The sequence below is a fragment of the Chaetodon trifascialis genome, chromosome 1 (assembly GCF_039877785.1).
Source record: "Chaetodon trifascialis isolate fChaTrf1 chromosome 1, fChaTrf1.hap1, whole genome shotgun sequence".
Taxonomy (NCBI): Eukaryota; Metazoa; Chordata; class Actinopteri; order Chaetodontiformes; family Chaetodontidae; genus Chaetodon; species Chaetodon trifascialis.
The window spans coordinates 10,726,250-10,750,655 of record NC_092056.1 but is presented as its reverse complement, the minus strand read 5'-3'; the positions used below and the strand labels follow the sequence as shown (position 1 = coordinate 10,750,655).

General features: G+C 41.4%; 3 protein-coding genes across 3 annotated transcripts; 1 reads left to right on the top strand and 2 right to left on the bottom strand.

Annotated features, from left to right (window-relative positions):
• The first annotated feature begins 223 nt into the window (after positions 1–223).
• grtp1a (growth hormone regulated TBC protein 1a) lies at positions 224–7,076 on the top strand. Its single transcript, XM_070962608.1, has 8 exons — positions 224–830; positions 2,810–2,961; positions 3,073–3,231; positions 4,621–4,745; positions 5,388–5,484; positions 5,661–5,833; positions 6,347–6,532; positions 6,676–7,076. The coding sequence occupies exons 1-8, from the start codon at positions 760–762 to the stop codon at positions 6,766–6,768; spliced, it is 1,056 nt and encodes a 351-aa protein (XP_070818709.1). The 5' UTR covers positions 224–759; the 3' UTR covers positions 6,769–7,076.
• A 477-nt stretch (positions 7,077–7,553) lies between these two features.
• lamp1a (lysosomal associated membrane protein 1a) lies at positions 7,554–14,248 on the bottom strand. Its single transcript, XM_070962594.1, has 9 exons — positions 13,832–14,248; positions 10,998–11,104; positions 10,668–10,887; positions 10,209–10,370; positions 9,915–10,120; positions 9,674–9,799; positions 9,515–9,581; positions 9,265–9,432; positions 7,554–8,678 (listed from the first exon to the last, which is right to left on the bottom strand). The coding sequence occupies exons 1-9, from the start codon at positions 13,884–13,886 to the stop codon at positions 8,539–8,541; spliced, it is 1,251 nt and encodes a 416-aa protein (XP_070818695.1). The 5' UTR covers positions 13,887–14,248; the 3' UTR covers positions 7,554–8,538.
• A 1,322-nt stretch (positions 14,249–15,570) lies between these two features.
• cul4a (cullin 4A) lies at positions 15,571–24,332 on the bottom strand. Its single transcript, XM_070962570.1, has 20 exons — positions 23,686–24,332; positions 22,386–22,501; positions 21,856–21,959; positions 21,005–21,074; positions 20,833–20,906; positions 20,588–20,750; positions 20,413–20,502; positions 20,242–20,324; positions 19,784–19,851; positions 19,384–19,502; positions 19,069–19,261; positions 18,832–18,936; positions 18,626–18,736; positions 17,959–18,044; positions 17,703–17,810; positions 17,285–17,398; positions 17,108–17,213; positions 16,843–17,015; positions 16,545–16,697; positions 15,571–16,448 (listed from the first exon to the last, which is right to left on the bottom strand). Exons 1-20 carry the CDS (start codon positions 23,825–23,827, stop codon positions 16,353–16,355), a joined length of 2,274 nt encoding a protein of 757 aa, XP_070818671.1. The 5' UTR covers positions 23,828–24,332; the 3' UTR covers positions 15,571–16,352.
• Between the last annotated feature and the right edge of the window lie 74 nt (positions 24,333–24,406).

The window sequence follows — 24,406 nt, the reverse complement described above, 5'->3', positions numbered from 1 at the left end:
TTGTAGGCTGTGTCTGTGAGAGCAGTTGATATTCATGTGATATGTTCTATGAAAAATAGAAATCTGAATCTGTTTTTCCAGACCAAAACCCCTTGAATGCGGCATAAATCCCATTCAGCCGTCCACGAGAGGTCTGAAGTGGGATGTTACGGGAATCACTCGAAAGCAGCATTAGCACTGATTGACGTGCCTGTCCTGGGACAAGCGTCACGAGTCCCAAGTCTTTCACGGAGCAGCCTGGAGAAGAAGAGTGGAAGGGACTAGTATCTGAATCACACTCGCGAACATTCATGTAGGCGTTTTCTTTGAATGTTTTTCTTAGAGCTTCAACGGGCGAGTTGGTTGTACTCCCAGGGGAGGAGGGCCGGCAGCAGGTGCATGTGGATAGCGATAAAACTCGAAGCTCTTTCCACACGGCTTGAACATCGGCGGAGCGATAAAATAAATGAAATAAAACGACTTCTCGTTTTGGGGAGAAACGTAAAAATGTTTTTCGCGACTTACCATTCTCAAGAATAGCATATTAATCCCAGGAAAATGACAGCATCTCGTCTCGTCTCCCCGCACGCAAACATGGAGAAAGTTAATAGCGAAGGTTAACGCTAACTTACCTCAACTTAAACTGTGGCTTTGACTGTCGTATTTCTTGTAATGTAACATATGCTGGTATTGTTATTACCTGTGGAGAAACAAACCAGTGGATACATGGTGAGACTTTAGCTCAGATTTTCAGAATCCCACTGGAAGAGGAAGGAGGTAATGGAGAAGAACAAGGCGACCAACCGGACCTTCAACCCAGCCGGCGTACGAGCCAAAGACCGAGTGGACAGGTAACGTTAGCAAACGGGACTTTGGGCTTTTACGGGTATCTCTGCCTGCTTAAACCACTAAAACCATATCTTACGATCCTGGAAAGGGTCATTGTAACTGAATAACTTAATTGAAAAGTGAAGCCAGAGGCAGCTGGTAACTTCATTCCTCATTTCGTATGAATTTGACGCGGTAACGTTAGCTAGCTAACTACTTTACACCGTTACTCGAGTTGTTAGCTTTGAGCTAACGGCTGCCTGTACAAAACTGCATTACACTTTGTCGTAACGAATCCCGAATAACCGCTGGAGGCTGTTCCTTGGGTTTTCCCAAATTAAATCTCATTTTCAATGCGCCATTTGGAGCGATAATCCACAATTCGAGTACTCTGAATATACTCCAGGGCGTACATGTCTAGTTTTTCATGTGTTTCATGAAGACATGGACTGTTGCGGAGTAATATACTTTCTGGGTGCAGTGGCCTCATAATGTTTATGGTTTTGTTTTGCACAGCAGAAATTGGACAGCCGTTTATCATGTCACATGGTGGTTCAAATAATTTGTTTTGTTTTTCAAAAATGTACAAACATATGTGTGCATTTGGAAAACAATCTGTGGATCTACACTTCGTTGGCAGTGGTCAAAGCTGTTGTTGTAGTAAACTAATGCAGTCTGATAAAATAGCCCTGCAATAAATCCAAACTTTAAGAAGATTCAGATGTTCAGTTTTTGTTGACTGTGGTGTTGACTTAACTTTATGGTCACTTTAGAGGCTTTTAGAGGTGTTTCTAATGCTTTGTACATCTCATTCATATATTGAGGGTAGACAAAATATTAGAAACTGCAGCCTCCAAAATGACCATAAAGTTGAATCAACACCTGTTGTTAACAGTTTAAACTAAAACTCAATGTAATGACCTTCATGAAGACAATATATATTAGTATATATATATATATATATATATATATATATATATATATATATATATATATATATATATATATAGTGTTATATGAGACTGCGCTTTAAAAACTATACTCATCTTTGCAATATATGTCAAATTATTTTTTTCAAAATAAGATGGGTAGGCGACCATTGCACGGATCAAACAAACAGAGATAACAAAAGCAGCGTCTGAAATCAGGTGCAACATTAACAAACTCCACACCGACACATCTAATGTGTGCTCTTGCTTGTGTTTTGGCAACAAAGCCGTTCTCGGATGAGAAACCTAACATTTGTGTGATGGTACCTTATTTTCAGTCAGTGTTATTTACAGAGCCACTCTAATTAATGCCTGGGCTGTGTGTAGTATATACAGTAGTGTAGTGGTTTCATGCTGTTAAGCCTGTTGCGCCTGAACATGTTGAAAACAGATGTAGCGGCCTACCGCATTGCTGGTCTTCTGGTTCTTCTTCAGGGGTGACTTTGCTCTTGTGAAAGGGTTAAGCTGCAGGGAGATTATCTTGTTACCTAAGGCATTAGGTTGAGCCACAACTCCCACAACTTTTTCATCTATAGCCAGATTGTAGATGTAGGTAATGTAGGTAGACATGCTATATATGAAAGATTACATCAACAAAATAGAACCATTAGTATTTCTTTTATGAAGTAATGGCTTGGTCCAATCTAATTATGCCTGAACATAGTGATGAGTCCATTGGATGACAAGGTATAAATACTGCAGGCACTAGAAGTTAATGAGACTGGACTAATGAATAACAATAACAGTTTTTGGACAAGACATGATATATATATTTTTTAGATTAATTGAACATTTGTTTTCAGTCTTGCCTCTTACACAATAAATAACATCAAGCACATAAACACACCATGATACATACACATGTGCACTCAGACTGGTTCAATTTATTTATGGTTTACATAGCTGGGATGTGAATGCGTGGTAATTCTGATGATGGTTGTAATGCACTGATTGAAAACAGTCCTTTAATGTAATTTTATTAACAGTTTCTGACTTTTTGCTTTTTGACCCAGAGTGGATCCATATGGCTTTGAGCGCTCAGAGGACTTTGATTATGAGTCATATGAGGAGCTCATGTCTGAGTATCTAGTTGTCCTCACCCGCCGATCCATCAAGTGGTCCAAACTACTGAAGGGAAAAAGCAAGGTGCAGAAGAATGTAAAATGTGAGTGTGAAGGCTTAACACAACAGTATCCCCACAGAGTGATTGCATGCAATCAAACTGACCTAAACTTCAATGTTTGCCCTCTCTTTCAATGTTTGCCCTCTCCTTCAGTAAAGCGTTATGTACGCAAGGGAATTCCCAATGAGCACCGGACTCTGATCTGGATGACAGCCAGCGGGGCTCAAGACCAGCTAGAGAAGAACCCAGGATACTACCAGTCCCTGCTCGGAGCCCAGCACGACCCCAAACTGGTGGAGACTATCTGCACAGGTCAGGCTGTGAGCACCTTGGGTTCACTCAGAACTTCTAAAAAAGCCCTGACACACACCAAGTCAGCCTCAAAAAACTAGCCTCAGCAAAGACCTACAGTCTTCTGTCATATGTTCTGTCATAACCCACTTGAACCTCTTTCTAACCCCTCAATGGTGGAAATGTATTTTTCATCCAAAGATCATGAGCTTACAAACAATTACTTTCAGGCTAATGAGATTCTGATTAACAGTCTCATTATACTCTATGTTTTAACTCCAAAATAAGACTGACTGTGATTAAATAGTTGCAGCTGGCACTGTGAAGTTTTGTTTTGCACTGGTTTTTGCCACCATAAGGACTTTTGCTTGTGAAACAAGAAATGAGAGAGATTAAAAAGAGGGAAAAACCGCATTAAATGAGTAAAATAACAGATTTCATTTGAACACAGTCACAGAATTCCTTCTAACTGAGTGCCTCTGAGGCTGATTCAGTGTGCTGATTCTGCTGAACGGTAGCTGATTAATGCTGACTATAGCAACCAGCAGGCACACTGCAGAACCTGCAGGCAACAGTCAGCTGCACAGCGCACGGTGATGGCCAACAGTCTGATGTGTCAGAGCACTTACACTTAGCATTACAGAATATTAGTATTAGTTCAGTGTGACATATGTATGGTTGTATGAGTAAGTGAGACTGCTCTTCAGCCAGACCAGCTACCCTATTGAGACAGAAAACAGCACCAACAGCACTCCAATAAAAGTGTTGGTGGGGAGTGTTTCAAGCAACTGTGGAGAGATAAAACATAAACCAGGAAGGCCAGTTTGAGTTATGGATCCATTAGTGTGAGGGCACATCAGACGCTAACACACTTCAGAGTGCTTTATAGCAATATCACCAAGGATTTTCCAACCTTGAAAAGTTATTGCAGGGACAGAAATGTGTGCTGGTTTAGTATATTTCTGGGAGATGGTGTCCAAAGGTGAGTGCTGTGGTGGTGAGGAAGTGCATTTGCCCCTTCACCACCCATGGGCCCTCAATGTAGTATTTAATAACACTGCGATAGTGTTATGAAACTGGAATCTTCTAAATTTGATACAATACCATGAAAATATCTTACGTTCGCACTGCTCTGTAGCTTTGCATTTTCTTGTTCATTTGCTTCAAATGCAAAGGTAAAATTATGCAATGGAACAACATAACATACATTAAAAGACTCTTTCAAGATTTACCTGCAGTGTTACACTTGTTACCAAAAAACAAGACATATGAAGGGTATTAAGCTATTCAAGTTTGCATTGAGATATAATTTCATCTGTAAAAGCAGAAGTGTGTGATTCTTGCTCTTATGCACCCATTAGCAAACAAACAGTACTAAATATGAGGGTTTGCGTGGTCTTCTTCTTTCAGACTTGAACAGAACATTTCCAGACAACATCCAGTTCCGCAAGACGTCCAACCCGTGTCTGCAGAAAGCTCTGTACAATGTGCTGCTGGCTTATGGTCACCAAAACCCAAGTGTGGGCTACTGTCAGGTAATAGGACCCAGAACTTTCTTACAAGTGGAACAGAGATTTTAAAGAACAGTGAGAGAATATTGGGTATTTCCAATGATGTGCTGGTAATATTGGTTAAAAACAACAATGCAGTATTTCATATTGTTTCCTTATTGTTTGTAGTGCTGTGTAACTCAGATTTGCAGTTTAAGGATTTGGTCTATTCTTGGTGTGGATTATGGGACAAAAATATATAAAGCTGACCCCAAAAATCCAATATTTATTAACCAGTGTTTGATTTAAAAAACTATACTGTGCATGTGTGTCCTAAGAAAGGCTGTTTGTGTTTGTGTCAGCTCAGTGTAGCCCTAGGTACATCATTAACATTTGAAAGGCAAATTAAATTCACCCGACTATATTCAGCTTAATTTGCAATTCAAACAGGCAGCAGGCCTGTGCTGATGATTACATCTTTTATAAAATAAAACTAGAACACATCCGGCTATAATCACACTCAAGCAGCCTGTTTTACTTTGATTGTTTTTTTTCCTTGTTTCATGTCCAGTGTACACTTGCTGCTCTCCCCCCCGGATGCTGCGTTTAACAGCTCTTCAGCCTCTAATCAGTCTTGTTCAGGCAGGATTCACGTGTAACATGAGTGTGTTTCTCTTTTGTCTTCAGGGGATGAACTTCATAGCAGGGTATCTGCTTATCATCACAAAAGATGAAGAGAAATCCTTCTGGCTGATGGATGCACTACTTGGTCGAATTTTACCAGGTGCGTGAGTGTAAACTTGGTAGCAGCACTAATGGCAGCAGTGACGAGCTGTTTTGTGTTAGACAAAACATAAGAAATTAAATTATTAGAGTTAAAGTTGAACTATTTTCTGTTTGCAGGTGACTAAGAGCAGTGTATAACTCACGATTTGTGTGTTTGTGCGGATGTGTTTACAGACTATTATAGTCCAGCCATGCTTGGGCTGAAGACGGACCAGGAGGTTTTAGGAGAACTGGTAAAAGTCAAAATCCCCAGAGTCTGGCAGACCATGATGGATCATAATGTCATGTGGACTCTGGTGGTCTCCCGGTGGTTCATCTGTCTCTACATAGACGTCTTACCCGTGGAGGTGAGTGTATCTGTGTGTGTTTCACGGTGCGGCCGGAAGGGAAGTCCTTCCATTGTCGCTGCAGTTTATTTTATTTTGTCTTGGAGCAGGAGTTGAAATGTCTTTGCTCAGAAGTTGAGGAAAACTTGATAACAGACTGTGTGGAAAGTCAGAGATGAATTCTGGTCATTGGCATTCATTCTTCATATATGAGACAGCAAAGTTCATCGAAACTTTATTGGTTTGTGGTTAAAACGTGCTTCTTGTGTGTTGTTAACTCCCTTTGTTGGCCTGGGGAGGGCTGTGGACTGCTATGTTTGTTCTCCAAATACACATGGAGCGTCAGTAGGAGGGTGTAACCCTCCCCCACCCACAGTCACAGCAGCCAACAAGGACATGATCCTGCACTAATTTCCCATCTTAAGACTGAATCAGGGTTTTGGCTCCAGTATCCAAAATTTTCCTCTGCTCACCTTGAGAACAGCACCTAAGTTAGAAGTTAGTGGGTCGTACATCTTTGTTGTTTTCCTGCAGACTGTTCTGCGGATTTGGGATTGCCTGTTCTACGAGGGCTCTAAAATCCTGTTCCGTGTAGCTCTGACACTGATGCACCACAACGAGGCTCTGATTCAACAGGCCAAGTCGCTGCCGGACGTCTGCCAAAACTTCAAGCAGATCACCCAGGGACCATTTGTTGACGAATGTCACACTTTCATGCAGGTAAAAGGAAAGGGAGGTATCCCATGACTGCTGTTCATTCAGAGTGTCACTTCACTGGAGGAAAGAACAGGACGTATAAAACAAACATCCTTGTAATTTGCTTTCTTTAATCCTGTAATCCTGCTCTTTCTTGCTTTTCCTAGAAAATCTTCACTGAACCAGGAAGTCTCTCCACGGCAACCTTGACTAAACTGCGGGCGACGTGTCGAGCTCGCATCATCGCAGAAGAATCCTGAGCTGAACTCCTGTTGCTTAAATTCAGCACACATTCCACTGGGATGAGCACCCAACAGCTCGTTTGCACCTTTTTTTAACTGACTTAATGTCACAGTGACTACTACGTACTGTACAGTACACACACCTTGAGATGATCATACAAGTGTAAATATATGGTTACATGAAAATATTCTTAGCAATGTGCTGTATGGGCTGACAATTCCATTTGAATTCAACATGTAGTTTGTCTTGTTAAATGTGGAATTATGCACTTTACTCCAGGAAGTCAGAGACACTGAAGAGAAGAAGGCTTGGCAGCCAATGGCCCGGTCAGGCATTTCACACTGAATGGCAAATGACTGACAGAACTCCATGCTGGCATTACCTGCAGAGGTAATCGAATGTGAACCACGCTGATTTTTTTTTTTCAACATTTCAAAATCCGATTCATGTGCTTATTAGTTGTTTTCAGGGTTTGAGCAAATGTTGCTGTTCCAGACCGCAATCGTGAAATCAAGTGCACTGTGATGAAATGATCTAAGCACAATGTAAAGGGCTGCTGTCTTTTTCTAACAAAGATGTGTCCAGTTTGTTCTGTGTTTGGGTTTTGTGGCCCTTTAAATCTCATACTACTGATAGCACATTTTACTGCACCAGACCAAAATAACCTTGGCATTGATCCCGGCTCTGAGTATTCTGGGTAATGTAAACCTGATGGACAGTAAACAGCTGTATTTATTTCATACAAAACAGCTCATAAAGCTATTGTTGCATGATATACATGCACAAAAAACAAAATCGGTGCTGGACTTCAAAGATTTTTATTAACTTTCTGTAAGATGCACAATAGAAAACGAGATGAAACCATTTTCTATAAAAATAAAAGATCAAATCACTACAATGGATATTAACATTTCTTTAAGGAGAGGGTGGGGAAAAGCAAGAATAGGAAATAAACCCATGCACCTTGTTCACTTGTAATGTTAAATAAATTTTAGTAATGGCCAGACCGCCACACACTGTTTACAAAACAACAAAGCCCTGTTTTAATCATCAGAATTACCAGACTGTTGAATTAGTTGGATTAAACTGTGCCTCAGTGAACTATTAGGTCACTTCTGGCTTTTTGTTAGTCTCCACTGTGGAGGATTCGGAAAAGACACACATTCAGAGCTTTCCCTTTTATGAGAGTCACTGGGATTACTTTATGCTCATGTAATTAAATGCTGGTGAGCATGTGCAGGCATAAATTGAAATGTGTTTACTTGCACAGACGTCCTTTTCAAACCTTTAGCTAACAGTGGACAAGCCATTGGAACTTTAAAAAAATATCTTTGTCCTACATTTCATTTGACTATCCTTCTGCCTCTTTAATAGCATGGGATATTAAATAATTACATACCTAAAAACAACAAGTTCAAGCAAATTCAACCAATTCTTAGAACATGATGAAACAAGAAAAAACTGCTGATGGTGAACGTGCTACAGCAAATTCAATCTACCTTCATCCTTGATTATGTGAAGACTCTTGTAAAGTCCCCTCAGGCTTCATCAAGATGCACACCATCTAAAGTTAGCAGGTCTTTGGCTTCTCATCATCTCACAGAGAAAGTGAAAGGAAGATAAAATATCCAGGTCACACAGGATATGCAAAAACATGCACTCACCACAGAGTAACAACTGCTTCCGTTCACTCATGCTCGTGTCCAGTCATTGCTCGCTCACTCACACACTGGGGTTCCTCCTTCCACCATTCAGTCTGTCAGTTTTAAGTTAAATGAAGATTCCTTTCAAATGGTCTGGTATCCAGCGTGGCTCCTCTTCCTGCCTATTAGATATGCAATAAGGACGATCAGCACCAGGCCGGCGAGAGCTGCTCCGACAATGATAGGGATGAGCATCTGGTCCTGGTCCATCTGACACTCCTCCGCTGGAGACAGAGAGAAAAGGGGGAAGAACAGTCACAATAAAATGCAGAATTCTGGATGCAGAACGGTGGATTTTTTAAGCAGGTGCTTTCTTTACACTCATAGTGAGGGCTGCCTGACGCAGCCAAAACCTATTATGGCTGACCATTTTAAGCAGTTAATGGTTAAATGTCCGATCAAAGTGCAGCTTGACTAGAGGGATTCAACACAAGAATTAACATTTAAAAGAATAGCTTGGCATTTTGGGAAATGTGCTTGTTCACTTTTTTAGACAAGAAGGCTGATATGACTTCTCATGTCTGTCCCCTAAATATGATGCTACAGCTAACAGGCGATTAGTGTAGCTTAACATGAAAACTTTCAGAGAGAGGGAAACAGCTAGCCTAACTCTCTCCAAAGTTAAATACTGTAGGGCTTACTCCTCTAAAGCGCCCTTATTAACACAGTGTTCTGTGTTTATCTGCACACAAAGTGGAAAAAAGGGACAAGTTGTGGTTTTATGGGGAGTTGCATGCACACTCAACATCACAGGACAACGATGACGACGTGGCGGGTAACAACAAGAATGGGGAAAAAGAATATTTGTACCTGTAGCAAACTGATTAGTAGTGACTGCAAAGGGTTGGATCTGCAGTCTGAATGTGTTGAGGGAGAAGGCCGGTACCACAGCCAGAACTTGCTCTGCATTGCACATGTAGGAGCGACCCAGCGAACCCCGCAGATAGTTGAGACTGGTGTTACTGGCTAAGAGAGCAACTGTGGAGAGAGAGGAGTCAGTAATTCTTTGAAACCAATTACAGCAAAGATTAAAGCATGTTGCTTGTGACAAATGACATACCACTCATATCAGACCAATTAGCAAGCAGAGTTATCGCACTCAGGTGGTACTTGTTGCTTGTGGAGTTCTGTGGATGGGAGGAGACGGGTTAAATAAAACACACACAAGAAGACAACTGACCATGGAGCCAAATTCACAAAAGAGGGGGGATGATCTCACCAGAGTGAAGGTGAAGTTGAGCATGGTAGTTTGCTCCTGTGTCAAACTCAAGGTAGCACTGCTGGCTTCACATGATCCTGATGAATTCGTCTGACTGGGAGTCAGGTTTACTAAATCTTGGATCGTCTGGCAAAGTAGACAAAGATACATTTGGTTCATTTGAGGTTGACTGCACAGAACACAATGAAATGTATCAATTATTTTACTCTGAGTTGTCCTTGCTTGCAAAGCTCTCTTTTACCTTATTCTGAGATCGAGAAAAATAGGAGACGTTGAGCTGCAGTCCCATTTGGGCCAGGAGACACGTAGTGCCGTTGCTGTTTTTTACAGAGTAGGTGCCTCGTTCCGGTGTTCCTGGAGGGGTTGGTGCTGGAGCTGCGGTTGTTGTAGAACTGGCAGTGGTAGGTGGGGCTGTAGTACTGGACTGATCGGCCATACATATGCTTTCTGTGACAAGAAAAATGATGAGGAAATGTGGAACGGAACAACCTAGAAATTCACCAGCTCGGGAACAAGAACGCAATCAGAGCCATACCTGTTGGACTCAGGTCATTTCCTGGCATGTACGCCTCCAGCCTCATATTAGAAAAGGTAACAGTTTCTCCACCTACTCCAAAAGTGCTGGGGCTCACACAGCGGTAGGTGGTGTTGACCGTCGCCCAGATCCCAACTGAAGATGACACCACAGTGACCACATCTGGGACAAAATCAAACATTCAGCAAATTAGTTATGAATCTATAATACAGTCCCTGTGAAATATGAGCCCATGTGTTCTTCATGTACTTGCAAATTTGAAATCTGTTTTGGGAACTGATTATTTTCTTTATTTCTTTACTGATATCAGACCCAAATGCCATAAAGAAATACTTTCAATTTTCCTTGTATATTGACATCCTGTGTGAATATTAGTATCTATACAAGCACCACGTGCACTTATCCACACTTGACAACAATGTGAATCTGCATCGACAGTGTTGCGGTACTTGTTCTCACCAGAGCTGCTGGCCTCAGGGAAGGTTGACGTGTCGCTGAGGTTGTACTGCAGCGTCAGGTTAGCGACACTGTACAGACTTCCATTGGTTGAAAAGCTCAGCCCCAGTGCGTGGCCAGCTCCAAACACCGCCACCAGCCACGGCGAGCTGCTGTCTGTGCCGCATGAGCTGCTGCCTGTATCGACTGTGGCAGAGTCAGGCAGAGAGACCTGCGCTGTTCTCTGAGGAAAGACAAAAGATGCGACTGGTGTTCACATGGAGATACAATAAACAACAACAGTAACAATGCGTTCAGTGATGGAAACCAGAATTAAGTCGTCACGGCACATACCGTGCTGTTGGAGGTGTTGTATGTGATGGCGAATGATGCAGAAAGCTCAGCCTTAATGCAGGTGGAGTTCCCCTCATTCACCTCAAGAGTAACAGCCTGACTACGACCTGCAGCGGAATATGGCACAATAACAATAATGAAATGATAAAGAAAGTCATTCCATTAAAATGGAAGCATCTGAAAAACAAACTCACTCAGTCTGAAAATATACTTGAAAAGTACTTTCAGACATCTTTTTCTCATCTGGATACATAGTATATGACATGGTAATTGCACTTAAGTATTAAAAACACCACACTCTGATTAACATGTTGACAATGCCAAACGTGGCTTGATTATGGAGTAGACCGCTAACAGAGTTCAGTTTGCTGATGCACATTCAGATTCTCTGTGTAACCAACTTTACTGTACTAGTATTAGAATACACACTTGTATACTGAATCTTGTGTATTACTGTATGGGTATCAAGTATTCCTTATGTAGGTCTTCTGGTTATTATTTGACTGGCCTGGTTAGATAAACCAAAATGAGCACAAATGATAACAGTGATGACTGTTACAACAGTACCCAGTGTTACATGATGCCATGGCCTACATACAGAGTACAGCAGTTCACACAAGCCACCACCAGAGGTCTGCAGACAGCTAAAAGTGACAGACTACAACACCCTGACTTGTTCCTGACAAAACTGTAGAGCTTATTAGAGCTGCAGCTCCACTCCAGACATGTAACAGGTGTAACTGAACATCTCCTGAGTGATTGAGTCAGGAGCCACTCTAGTTAGTTATACATAGTGCGGCTCCTATGAACAGAATTACCCAGAAGCATTCACCAACCCCAGCAACCTGGCAAATTGCACTCTATCATTGTAGGCTATTAATACCTTTATGGCCTGGAAACTGCAAACTCAACGTTGTGTGTCTATGCGTGAGCGATAGCGGCTGTAATCCTCGAGCATATTGTGTGGAAGCTGCAGCGTCTATTCAGGACTCATGTACTTATCAACCTGACAACTCAGATCCTTGAAAAAATGTTCTCACCCTTTTTTAATACAGTAACGCAATACAGGAGTTTCACCACTTGCTTCACACTTCCCAGAATGTCTACAGAGAAGTTGAGACAGCTTGGCTCAGATGTGATTAATGCATGAGCACGATTATTCCTCTTTGGTGAACTGTCCGACTGCACAGACCTGGATTCTTCAATAGTCTCCTGTGTTGACTGTTTAATTTCCTTATTCTCTCTAGTCAAACTTTATCTACAAACAACTTATGAGCTGTGTGGGCCCAATAAACCAAAAATTACTCATTAGGCCGTCAGTGCTGGCAGGTTTTAAAATTCAGTTGCCATTATCAATATTTTACTGCTAAAAAGGATTTTTGGAATAGAAAAGATGCTCCAAATAGTAGCTGGTTACTTGCTTACATTGCTGAGAGAAAGATTTATTTAGCATTTGACTTGCGGTTTAATGTGTACTAATTTCATAACTCACTTATTACACAGCTGACTAAGCCTTTCCCCTTTTTCATATTCTTCTCACTTCCCATCCTGCTCTTCCCTTCATCTCGAGCTTTCTCCATTAATATAACCTATTAATCCCATCAGAAAGAGCACTGTGCTTCAGTCATGTGTGAGTCTCTGTCAATCACACCTTTCCTGCCTGCTGCCTTGCTGAAACTTGACCCCGATGTCACCCCCCTGCTCACCCTGTAAACACTGTGCAGACGGTTTACACAACACTGCAATCTGATCATGAGGTAAAAGCGGCTGTGTGTACAAAGTATCAAGCTGCAGATAGCAGTTAGACAGTCAGTGTGGAGAGAATATCAAAACAGAAAGTGTTCGTGTGTTGTGAGGAAATGCTGGTGCTGACGGACTTGAACCCAAAGGTCACCAGGGGTCTCCAGTGGGAAATCCTCACCATGTTGCAGAGTGGAAAACAAAAAAGGAACACAAAGTGAGTCCCGACTTAGGATGAGCATTATGAAGAAAGAAAAACATACTACAACCACTATTGTATTGGCCTGCTTTCCTGCGCCAGCAGCCAGGTGCCTGTGTGTGTGTTTAGGGGGATTAAAGTGGTCACATAAACTACAGTAACACAGTCAGTAGGCCCCTGATGGTCCGTGTGCAACACAAAGCCATCACAGCGGTCATGTGAAGCTCTCAAATCACACAACAATGAGACCAATCTGCCGGTCCACAACATTAACAAAACCTGGGCATTACATTAGAATAGAATAGAACTGAATAGAACAGAATAGAACAGAATAGAACACAGTCCAGGGACTTCTCCGGAAACTCTGTTTGTCTGTTTTGATACAGCTACCTGAGCACAGATGACCTTTGGATTTTTTCCAAAGTCCACGTGAATTTTTGTCCAAAAGTACTGGAGGAAATGCTGATTAATTACACCAGGAAGTCCAATCTTACATTCACAGTTAAGCCATGAATGAACAATTTTATGAAGCTAACCTCACCTTTCCAAACACTACGCCACCTGACGACCTGTATCGTCAACAAATGTGTAGCTAGCTATATATAACCATGTACATGACTATATAACGCTAGCTACATTTACATAACACTTGGCTGCAACTAATAATTATTTTTTATTGTCAAATAGCAAATCTGACGATTATTTTCTCGATTAAAACAATATAAATACACATATTTAGGTAACATCTAAATTGTCAAATCTTGACTACTTGCTTCCATTAAAAGTGGATAACGCTGACACCGACACCGCGGCTAACCAACGGTTCACTTCGTGCTGCCTTCAGGTCCAACAGTAGCGGCACGACAGCCGTTTTGAGTAGCCGCAAAACACTTACCTAACACCGCGAACCAGGCGATGAAGAGCAGGGCCAAAGCGTGAGAGACTTTCATCTTTCAGGTCAGCTCACACTACAGAGCAGGCGTTACTTCTTCGTCCCTGAAGAGGAGCGAAATAACAACACGGACAGTGCGTTGTTGTGACGCCGCTGTAGGCGCAGGTGGGTCTAAGCGGCGGACGGCAAACTGCACTTGACTTCCCGCACCGTTAGCTAAAAGCCAGCCGTCTCTAGTGTCCCTCCTGCTGTTATTTCTCCGCTGTCTGAATATAAAGGAAAGCGTTATTTAGTATTTCCTGAAGGACGCCCTGCTGTTTTGAAACGACCATTAAACACGGTTAGTTATCTGTCGGAGCCACAGTGACTGAACAGCCGTAACACGTCATGTGAACTGGTAGCATTTCGAGCCAGCCAGTCACGTGAGACCACCCCCCTGACTGAGCGCCATTCAAGGCAGCACTGACAAATTTGTACTCTTTTCCTTAATAAAAACAAAACGGCACAAATATGCACAGCAGAACAAGAGTAACTGTAATATGTTTGTTAATAAATATGGCTTATTACACTTACGTAACTGTACGTAATATCAGGTAGGTGATATCGACTGGGTGTAGAAATCTAATGAGAAAAATAGTGCATTTCCAGGAAAAACTCTTTTCTGAAATTACTAATTTTTCGGGGAACTCACACCAGTGTCATATATCAATTCATTTAAAGTATTGACCTTACTATTACAAGCAGTCAGGTTTACCCTTTTTCCTCGCAGCTTTTCACTGGAATTCATATCAAGTATATAACTGTACCTGCAGAAGTTAGCAGCAAGATCATATCATACAATTCTGGAAGCTGCATGACGGATTTAGGAACATATACTTGAACACAACATTGCTGAAATGGCATGTAGAAAATCTTTTTAAAATATGAAACGTATGATCCGGAGCACAAAATATCATTTTGTATGGGGAGGTAGCATGTGAGTGCACAAACGCCCTTTGCTGTGTAGGCTGTAAAGTGCATGTTGTGGGCAGTCAGCTGACACTTTCATCAGTTCACGAGGGTGTGCAAAACCCTAGCAGGAACGCAGAGGCTGCTTTAATGCTGCTGTCTAAGACTTAACAGCACCCTGCGGCATTCCCTCTGCATAGTTCAACCATGCTTTTTAACAAAGGACATGCCATTTTCTTGCCTTAAAATGAGACTACAATGTCAGACAACTAGCTCTTATTGACATAGCTTACTGATTTAAGATGCACTTGTTAATCATCCAAAAGCTGTACATTCCCTGAGGTGATAGTGAAAGTATCATGAAACGCTCTTCCATTTTCAGTTCCATCTTTGTGTAATTTGAGATATTAAAAGCTTGTGGTGTGATGCATTTCTATTGAAGTGATGACTGTTTTTATTGAAAATGGCAGAATGTCTCAAGTGTATGGAAAAAGAATAGACATCAGTCCACTTCCTGGTTGTATCATTTGGGGCCAAGCGATATTAACTACAAAGGGACGACATGGTGTGTTCATGTTTTGATGCTTAAACTGCACAGAAAACAACAATCCTCATCGATACCCACTTGGCCAAACTGCTCTTATTTTGCTATTATTGACATTTTCTGATGAAATCAAATCATGCAGAAGGCGGTGCACACTGTCAGCAAGAGGAACTACGCAGCAAGCTCAAGCCAACGGAGGCAACAGCGCAGACATGTTACAAAAAGAGACTACACTAACTGCTATCTAGAAATCATTCATTGAATCATTAAATATCCATTTATTCAGGTTCACTTTTCTCACTCTTACATAGAATACAATCTGGTCTACAAAAACGTCAGCACATGACATTGGACATTTGGACATTTTGGTCAAAACATATAAGGTACCCAATGAAATACCCAAGTGGCTTGCCTGCATGTCATTTAGCTTCTGTGTCACAAGCAATGAACCCTCCCCTCTGGCCCACTTCATTCTTTTTCAAGTCTCTTCTCGTCCTCAGCAACTGTTTCTCTGCCAAATTAAGCAACCGACCAATCAGGTTTACACTCAGCAGCTTATGCAGCCATTTATAAGGAGAACGCCTCGAACAAAAAATGAAAGGAAACAACTCAAGACAAACCAACTACAGTAGAAAATAAGTGATTTTAGGATGATGTGATGGAGAAAAGAAAGATCCCACTCCAGGCGAGGAAAAAAAAACAAAACAAAACCAAGACAGAGGAAAGTGCTAGTTATTTTCAGTTGAGTTTTGCATTAGCAGATTTGTAAGTCACATAAACCAACCATCAACAACCAGGGTCACTCCTCCAGCCCCATCCCACTAAAGATAACGCGGAGTGGGAGCAGTACAGCCAAGTCTCTCTCGTCTCTCTGGAGCTCTGTGTGATCTGGACGCTGCATCCAGGACCGTGGATGGAGGGAAAGATGGGCACCAGAGGAGAGTCGGGCGGCTGAAGGGCTGTAATGCTGTTTTTGGGGGGCCAGCTGTACGCTTGCTGTGAGGAAAGCATGGCAGTAACAGCGGTACCCCTTCAGGCAACATAGTGGTACTGGTTAGGAGTCTCCTTGTCACGTTCCATGTAGTCTCTGTCTATGAGAGACTCGATCCGCTTCTTCAGATCACCCGGCTGTGGACAGGAAAGCAAGTCACATGCTGATGAGCTTTACGTGTGTGCAGGTGTTGGAAGAAAAATCCAAATAATAAGAAGTTTAAGATTCATCACCTTGACAGGGAACTTCAGCTGGTTGTATAGCTCTGATACCAGTAGGTTGTGACTGAGGGTCTTCCTCATCTTCATGATGCGCACCACAGCTGCATCAATCTGATACTGCCTGTCTTGAAACACACGCTCTGTGGTGCTGACCTGCTCCTCTACCTGTGAAGACAATGTGTTAAAAAATGGTTGAGACCCATCCTTTTGCACAGGAAAACACATGTAAGTGTAACTAAAACAGCTCTGATTGAGGAGGAGGAGGAGTGCGTGATGAAGGGAAAAAAAGAGATGTTGCTAGTATTTTTACCGTTTCCTTCATTTGGATCTGGTTGATCTTGATGCGGAACAGTTTGTGTTTGAAATCATTATTGAAATTGAAACGGTCTCCATCCTCCACGTCTTTCCCTCGTGGGTTTTTGTTGAGGACGCGTGCTTTTCCGCAGGCCAGGGACTGCAGAGTACGCCTGAGCTCTCCCTCCTCTGTGCAGGACAAGAGAGAATGATAATGTCATACAGCAGGTGCCTCCGCCACTATAGAATAGTTGTAATACATATTTAAAGACATGTGTAACCTATGCCAGTGGCAGTGCAAATCTCCTCCACGCTGAATTCCTCTCCCTCATTAAACATCAGCAGCACCAGTGTCTGGAACAGAGAGACCTGCAGCTCCTTCTTACCCTGCAGGATAAAGTAGTCATTGTAAGTGCAGTTCAGACAATTTGTCTCTTTTCTCTAGGGATGTACCATACCTCTTTAAACTCTGCCTTAAGTACAGCATGGCCCAGCGTGGGCTGCCACTGCAGCTTCCTCCCACTGTGCTTCCCCAGGTAGAACAGCTTAAACACCTCCTGGAGTTTTACCATCTACCAAAACAGAAAGAGATTAAATTTGTATGAAGATTGGCTACAGTAGAATAGTAGTACATAAGTAGGATGACACAATCAGTAGCATACAGTGAACTCAGGGCTTTTGTGTAAATAAGTATTGTTTAAACAAATAGTTTGATGCTCAAGTTCACTTACCACACAAAAATGAATGCTGAAATTCAGGATTATACATCTTTCAGGTGCATAAATTGCTACTACTTGCACTCCACGACTCCAATGTGCTGCTTAAGTGTAAGCATAGTGTGCACAAAGAACAGCACCCAAACACAGAAATGCTTACCTCTGGGGGCAAGTGGACCTCCATGGGTGTGTATGAAGGCCAGTAGCCCATAGTAAGGATGTTGACAGTAAGTTCTATGTTGCTTGGCTCACTCTGGTTCTGTATATACTGAATAGAAATAGCATAACTTTCACAATTAGGCACGAGAAATACATTAAATGACACAGTAAAGTGGAATGCATACACATAGCATCATTATTTTGAAGCTGCACATGCATGCTTGATGTGTTTCTTTTTGTGCAGAGACTGCAAGTACCTGTTTGAACTGGATCATTATGTCTTTGGACAGTTCCATGTCCTTGAACATCCCCTCTAGTTTGCTGGTAAACGCTGCTCCGCATTCTGGAGGAAGTCAAAAACCACGACATATCATAGCTGACGTGTTCTCACACCTCACACCACCACATATGCACACATGACTATGCAAGATCTTTTTTTTTTTTACTTTAGAGCTTCATCTGCTTCAACAAAGAGTAGATACAAAGATCCTCTCTGTACACTGCTGTGTTCAGTTGGAGGATTTTTAAGCATTTTACTGTCCAAATTTTAGGAAAATTAACATAATGTTGTTATACTGTACAGAGTAGGCCCAGTCAAAAGAAATTATAGACCTCTTTAAATCCTATAAATTGCTGGTGAGCATTCCTATCATAGCCTAAATTTGTAAAATTCTCAAAAACTTCCCAATACATATTGGGATGGCTGTGGCATGTTGCAGTGTCCTTGAGCAAGACACTAAACCTCAAATTGCTCCCAATTGTCATGCAACTTGCATGGTAGCTTGCTGCCAACAATGCGGGAGTAGGTGTGTCAATGTGAGTCATAATGTAAACTGTATTTAAATGCAGCCATTTACCACACATCAATGAGCCAGATCAGGATTCTGATGACTGAAAACTCTAGATATCAGATGCTGGACTCACCATGTTTGAGCTTGGACAGCATAGACTTTTCAGCATCAACTGAAGCACTCTTGCCAACCAGCAGACGCTTGGCCAAGTCCTTCTTATAAAAAGCTTCAAACACATCTTTTCCTGGGAGTGAAAAGGAGGGATCAAAAGATCTTATCAGAGTGTTATATGGACTTTACATATGCATTCCAACAAACACACACAGAAGTGTAACTGACCATGAATGAAACGGAAGATTATCATTATCTTGTCCAGGATTCTCTCCAGCTCCTCCTCTGTAGCCTCCTTGTTCCCTGCTCTCAATTTCGAATCAACATATTTAGCTGGATGGGAAGAAATAACCAAGAAAGCTGTTACCACATGCCAGACCCAATACAGGCCACAAGAAAATGTGATGTGTCAAATTATTGATGGGGACAAAGATTGTGTTGTGCAAAGCTGTAAAAGCCATTCACCAATAAGTTCAGCAGGTTTGTTGGGCCTCTTGTTGATGAAGGTCTCGAAGGCCTCCTTCATCGCATTGATGAATGCCTCGTTCCGTGTAAAGCAGCTCTGTGCCACGTTGTCCATCTTGTCCTTGAAGTCCAGCAGGTCTTGCACCATGTCCTTGTCTTTCTCTGGAGTACACACAATCTCTCCACCGAAGGACTAAGACCAGAGAAAGTTTCAACAATGTGCACCTTCACTTCTCCAGGACATGACCACGTTTTCATGACAGTAATGCTTTGTGTTGTGTATCTATGCACATGTTGTTTGAGCTATGTCAATACCTTTATGTAATCCCTCCAGAACTGTAGCAGTGTGGGAAGTCCTCCCTTCACCTTGCTGAAGAGCTGGTAAAGGAGGCTCAGCTCAGTCACACGATTCTCATCCAGCAGGGTGCTCAGACCTGCCACAAAATATTACACTATTATTTTACTTTTCATGACAACGACTACATCAAATTCAGAAACTGAAAAATTACTGGATGAAGACGGCATACAAAGAGGGTAGATAACATGAAGAACATGGGCATCTTTCAGTGTAATGTAAATCAAATGAAGAAGGTCACAAACCGCAGCCTAAACCATATGTGGAATAAATTATCATAAGCTTCACAATTGCTGTCTATATTGCCAAAAGCCAAAACACGAGCCAAAAGACAAATGAAAGTCTTTCATGCAGACGTACCCTTTTGTAGTATTGCAGTCATATGTTCTCCTAAAAGCTGTTTCTCAACGCAGCTAATAAGTGGTTTTCTGTGGAAAAAAAGATGAGAAAATAAATTAGGAAATGTATCCAAAAGCTCAACGCATACATATTCCACATCAGTCCTTTGACCCTGTACGCACCTTTCAAGAAACTGTCACCTCCTGACCTTTCTGCACCAGCTAAAAGTCTTACAGTTCTTCAATTATTTGTTGAAAACTAACGAAAACTGGAGCTTTGGGGTCATGCATTTAAAGCTGTTTAGAAACACTATAAACGTGTTAAATTAAGTCTGAGGGTCTGGCCTTGCATGTTACCCCTGTTTTATGCACATGCAGTGTTATCTTATATTGAAGATATTAATCATGGAATAATGTGTATTTTGTGCATGACATGATTTTTGTCACAGTGATGTGAAAATGTAAAAAAAAAAAAATTACTGAGTGCTCTGGTCGAGGTAGCTCATGATACGATCATTCTCCTCCTCCAACCGACGAGCCACATGGTGCAGGTACTCAGGCACCTGGACACATACACACACATATTCATGTCCTTAGCATTACGTGGATGTCAGGTTACATACTAATAGATCCATTAATAGTCTCACTCACATCTCTCTCCTGCATCAGACGCTGTCCCTCTGCTGCATATAGGCGATTAGTCTCAATCAAAAATCTCTCTTCAAAGGAATCTTTGTAAACCTAAAGAAAATTACAGTCAGGAGAAAACACTGGCATTCATTCAGCTCATCAACTGCTTTGTTACGATAAACAGGCGATCAGGTACCTGCAGGTCTGACAGCATTCCCAGCAGACTCCTGAGAAGACTGCGGTCTATCGTCTCTCCGTTACGCTCAAGTTCTATCTGCTCCAAAATGCCATCGACTGTGCGCTTCTGCACTGCACTGTCGCTCACAATGTGGGTACGAAACAGCTCCAACCCAGTGTCCCTGCAGCGGATACACAACACCACCCTCTTACACACACAGTGCATCAAAATAAACAAGAATAATTTGAAGAAACTAATTTTACCAGATGGAGGGGAGTAGAGAGTTCTGAAGGACATAGGTACGATCCAGGAAGAGAAAAATACTTCGAATCATTATCTATAAAGAGAAAAACGAGAGCAGTCTAAGCATGGGATCGACACTTTCCTATTAGCAGCACAGTTTTGATATACAGATCTGTCAAACAGCACACTTACAGTTTGCCTGCAGTGGTCTTGCCAGCAGCGATTCATTCGCTTCAGGAAGGAAAGGCTGTCCAAAGACTCTGTGAGCTCCAAGTTAAGGAAAAAAAAAAATCTTCCTTTCACTCATATCATTAAAACAAAATTTCGATACTTCACACTATCCCGTGGCTTTGCAGCATGTACAGTATAAACCCAGTGGGTGACACAAATGGCTTTTATTCCTATCTATCCTGAGCATGCAGAGGTCCTTATTAGAAACAAACAAAAAAAATGTACATTTCAAATACATAAAGCAAGTCCAGCCTACCTGAAAACAAAGTCTAAAAATGCTAGACAGCAACTGGAAGACATTAAATATGATTTACCAAAAAAAAAAAAATCAAAGGTCCTATAATTGGATTGCCTATAAATTTGAGACACTTTTGTTAGTCAGTGACTTCATGCTTTGTTATAAATCTGCTGTTTTACGGTACAATACATCTTTACCCCATCTGCTAGTGACAGCCATTGCTCCTTAAAGCTGAATTGTGTAGGATTTGGCAATATTAAGGATATCTGCCTAACTTGTTACAGGTTGACCCCTTGTGAGAAAAGACTGCAACAACACCTGAACTGTACCAACAATGACATCTATAAATTGACCTTAAAGCTGCCCATAAAGATGATCATTTAGTCCCAACAGCATGATGTTGCTGTTGTGTATGACAGCAGGCGGGGAATACGCCTAATGCAGTTTTGTTAACAGTAAATCACTGGTTAAATACGTGGTAGTATACCTTCTCTCCTATTTGTCGCAACCTCAAAAGTTCCAATACTTTTGACACATACCTTGCCTGGTGTGGCTGTCCACAAAAAAAGGATATTCTCTAAACTGGTGGATCTGGGCCTGCACATGATCTTCACAGACCTGTCGAAGCTGCTTGTACAACGTTGGGGAGACTTTATATGAACAGAGGTTCTCTACCGCCTGCAAGACAGCAAGAAGGCCAGAGAAAAGGAGGAGAAACAAGAGCACAAGAGATCGTTTTACAATTCTGCTGACAGAGAGACACCAGAGCGAACACTTGTAACTTGATTTCTTGATTTAAAGAAGGATCATTATCACGAATCATGAGTATCTCATGTAAATCCACTGTTATGTGGAAATGCCCTTTGCAGAATTTTTCAAATCAATCTGCCCATTAATGTACACCATTGTAACAGTAAACAAGCATTAAACTAGAGATTCTGTTTATGATGTGACAGATAACCAATCTGTAGAAAGTTACACTTCTCTACAAGTTTATTTTAACCCCGAGCTGAGACGAACCACTGGCAACTTCACTCTAACACTGCTGCACACCGATCAGGGACTAGGAGAAAGAAGAATTGAACTGCAGGTGTTTCAACAAACCTGATAGAGCTCCTCCAGATTGTACTTGATCGAGGTGCTGTTCTGGATGGCACCCACTGCATCTCGTAGCTTCAACCACGTGTCCTCAGTGTAGTTCTCAGCTAGTTTTGGCCTGTCTGTTACAAAAAAACAGAAACAATGTTCATTTATCAGTCATACACATTGGTAGCTGCCAATTACACTATCAGAAACTCATTAAAGCAAAAGAAACAATATTAAAAGTTGGAGAAAACATTCTGACATGTTAAAAACAAACATAATAGGTTGAACATTTGGTAACCATCAACAAATCATTTCTTACTTGACTCCACACATCAGCATTATGCAGTACGTTATATATCTTATTCAAAAAAGCAAAAGGATACATAATAATATTAGTGTTTCATGGTCATTACTGGGATAACCGACAATAAACTAAGAAGCGCCTCCTCCAACACACACTTTGGACTCACAGGTAAGAGAGTAAATACACATTTTTCATGGAAGAAGGTGCAGAGAGCAATTGTGCTTGTTGAACTTGGTTTTGAGACTTTTCACTAAAATATTAAATTTCTGGTTTCTTAAGATTTTAAATGAGCTTAGACAATTATGATTCAGGGTTTCTTTTCTATAAAAATACTTTAAATGTTTTTATTAGTAGCCAATGAAATATGCTTGCTGCTTATTAGAAAATTTTAATGCTATATCATTAGCAAAATTATACAATGATCACATATCAAAATGTCAAGAGGAAAAGCCAAGTGTGGTCACCTACAGCCAATGTAGTACATTTTTGTTTAAAACACGTGTAATAAGTTACTTTTTACAATTAATGCAGTACCCAGTATTTATTTGAAACGATTGAGAGAATAATAATCTCTTTCAACGGACTGCTTATCTGAAAATGCACTCATTGATTGACTGTATTAGCACACACATTGATATCTTTTTTTTTTTAGACCTGAAGGCTGCACCCCATGTGTGCACTCTTCTGATGGCACAACCACAAGTTGTGAGGGGCTTTTTAAAACCAACACTGCCAATTAAATCAATGTATGAAGCAAAATAACTCAAACACAAACACGAGTGATTATAAAAACAAGCCCTCTTCAAACCTGGCATGGGAAGCCGCATACTAATCAGAGCAGTCAGGTCAGCACGTACTTTTCATTTGTTGTCAAAAACATGTCCACAATCAAGAGAAAGACAACTTTTTAAGAGTATGAAAGATAAGTTACATCCTCTGTCTTATTACGATGAGTCGATGTAATCGATGCTGTTGCTGTTAGATAACCAATGTGAAAACGATTGGTGACAATACCTTTGAAATTTTTGATTACTAATTTCTTTGAAGCGCCACTTTTGCTTGAGGCCACAGCAGAGGTCCTGGCCATCCCGTTGGTGTTGTGCTCCGTTATGGCAGAAAAGCTGGCTCTCTTGTCCTGTCGGGTGTCCTCTGCCATTATCAGATTAGCGCTTTGGCTTAACGCTGTATGGTTCAAGTGTTTTGCTAAGTTAGTGTCGGATTGTTCAGTAGCCTGATTATTTACTGTCAGCAACACAGCGTCTTCGGATAACCAGTTGTCTTTGGTTGACAGGGCAGACTGTCGCAATGTATGTAAAACTCATTTACAAACAAAAACTTAATAACACTAGGTTAATTAAGCAGAAAACATAACCACCGTCTGCTAAGTAAACAGATAGCTAGCTAGCTAACAGTATGGTAGCTGGAACTGCAGCACACTTTAACTACCAGTTTTCGTCTTCTCCACAACACTTTAGCTTTAGCTATGCAGGCTAGTCCATGCCATTCCCGACTGACCTACTTCCAGATTTTAACTAGCTCAATTATTGTACTTTCCGACACCAAACAAAAACGTAAAAACGACATAGTTAGCGTTGATTTAAAAGACCTATATTATTGGTGGCTTTCTTTACCAACATAGCTAGCTAGCACAACAAAATGGCTTTTCTCAGACAGTTCAGCTGGACAGGTGCATCTTGGGTGAAAAGCGCCCGAGTTGCGTTCAGCGACAGTTTGG

Coding starts and splice junctions, on each gene's coding strand:
- grtp1a (XM_070962608.1), top strand. CDS start 760: ATGGAGAAGAACAAGGCGACCAACCGGACCTTCAACCCAGCCGGCGTA. Junction 2,962..3,072: donor GGTGCAGAAGAATGTAAAAT/GTGAGTGTGAAG, acceptor CCTCTCCTTCAG/TAAAGCGTTATGTACGCAAG. Junction 5,834..6,346: donor TAGACGTCTTACCCGTGGAG/GTGAGTGTATCT, acceptor GTTTTCCTGCAG/ACTGTTCTGCGGATTTGGGA.
- lamp1a (XM_070962594.1), bottom strand. CDS start 13,886: ATGAAAGTCTCTCACGCTTTGGCCCTGCTCTTCATCGCCTGGTTCGCG. Junction 9,800..9,914: donor TTTCTCGATCTCAGAATAAG/GTAAAAGAGAGC, acceptor CTACTTTGCCAG/ACGATCCAAGATTTAGTAAA. Junction 8,679..9,264: donor TACTAATCAGTTTGCTACAG/GTACAAATATTC, acceptor CTCTGTCTCCAG/CGGAGGAGTGTCAGATGGAC.
- cul4a (XM_070962570.1), bottom strand. CDS start 23,827: ATGGCAGAGGACACCCGACAGGACAAGAGAGCCAGCTTTTCTGCCATA. Junction 18,737..18,831: donor AATCTTCCGTTTCATTCATG/GTCAGTTACACT, acceptor TTTCACTCCCAG/GAAAAGATGTGTTTGAAGCT. Junction 16,698..16,842: donor AGATCCAAATGAAGGAAACG/GTAAAAATACTA, acceptor TTGTCTTCACAG/GTAGAGGAGCAGGTCAGCAC.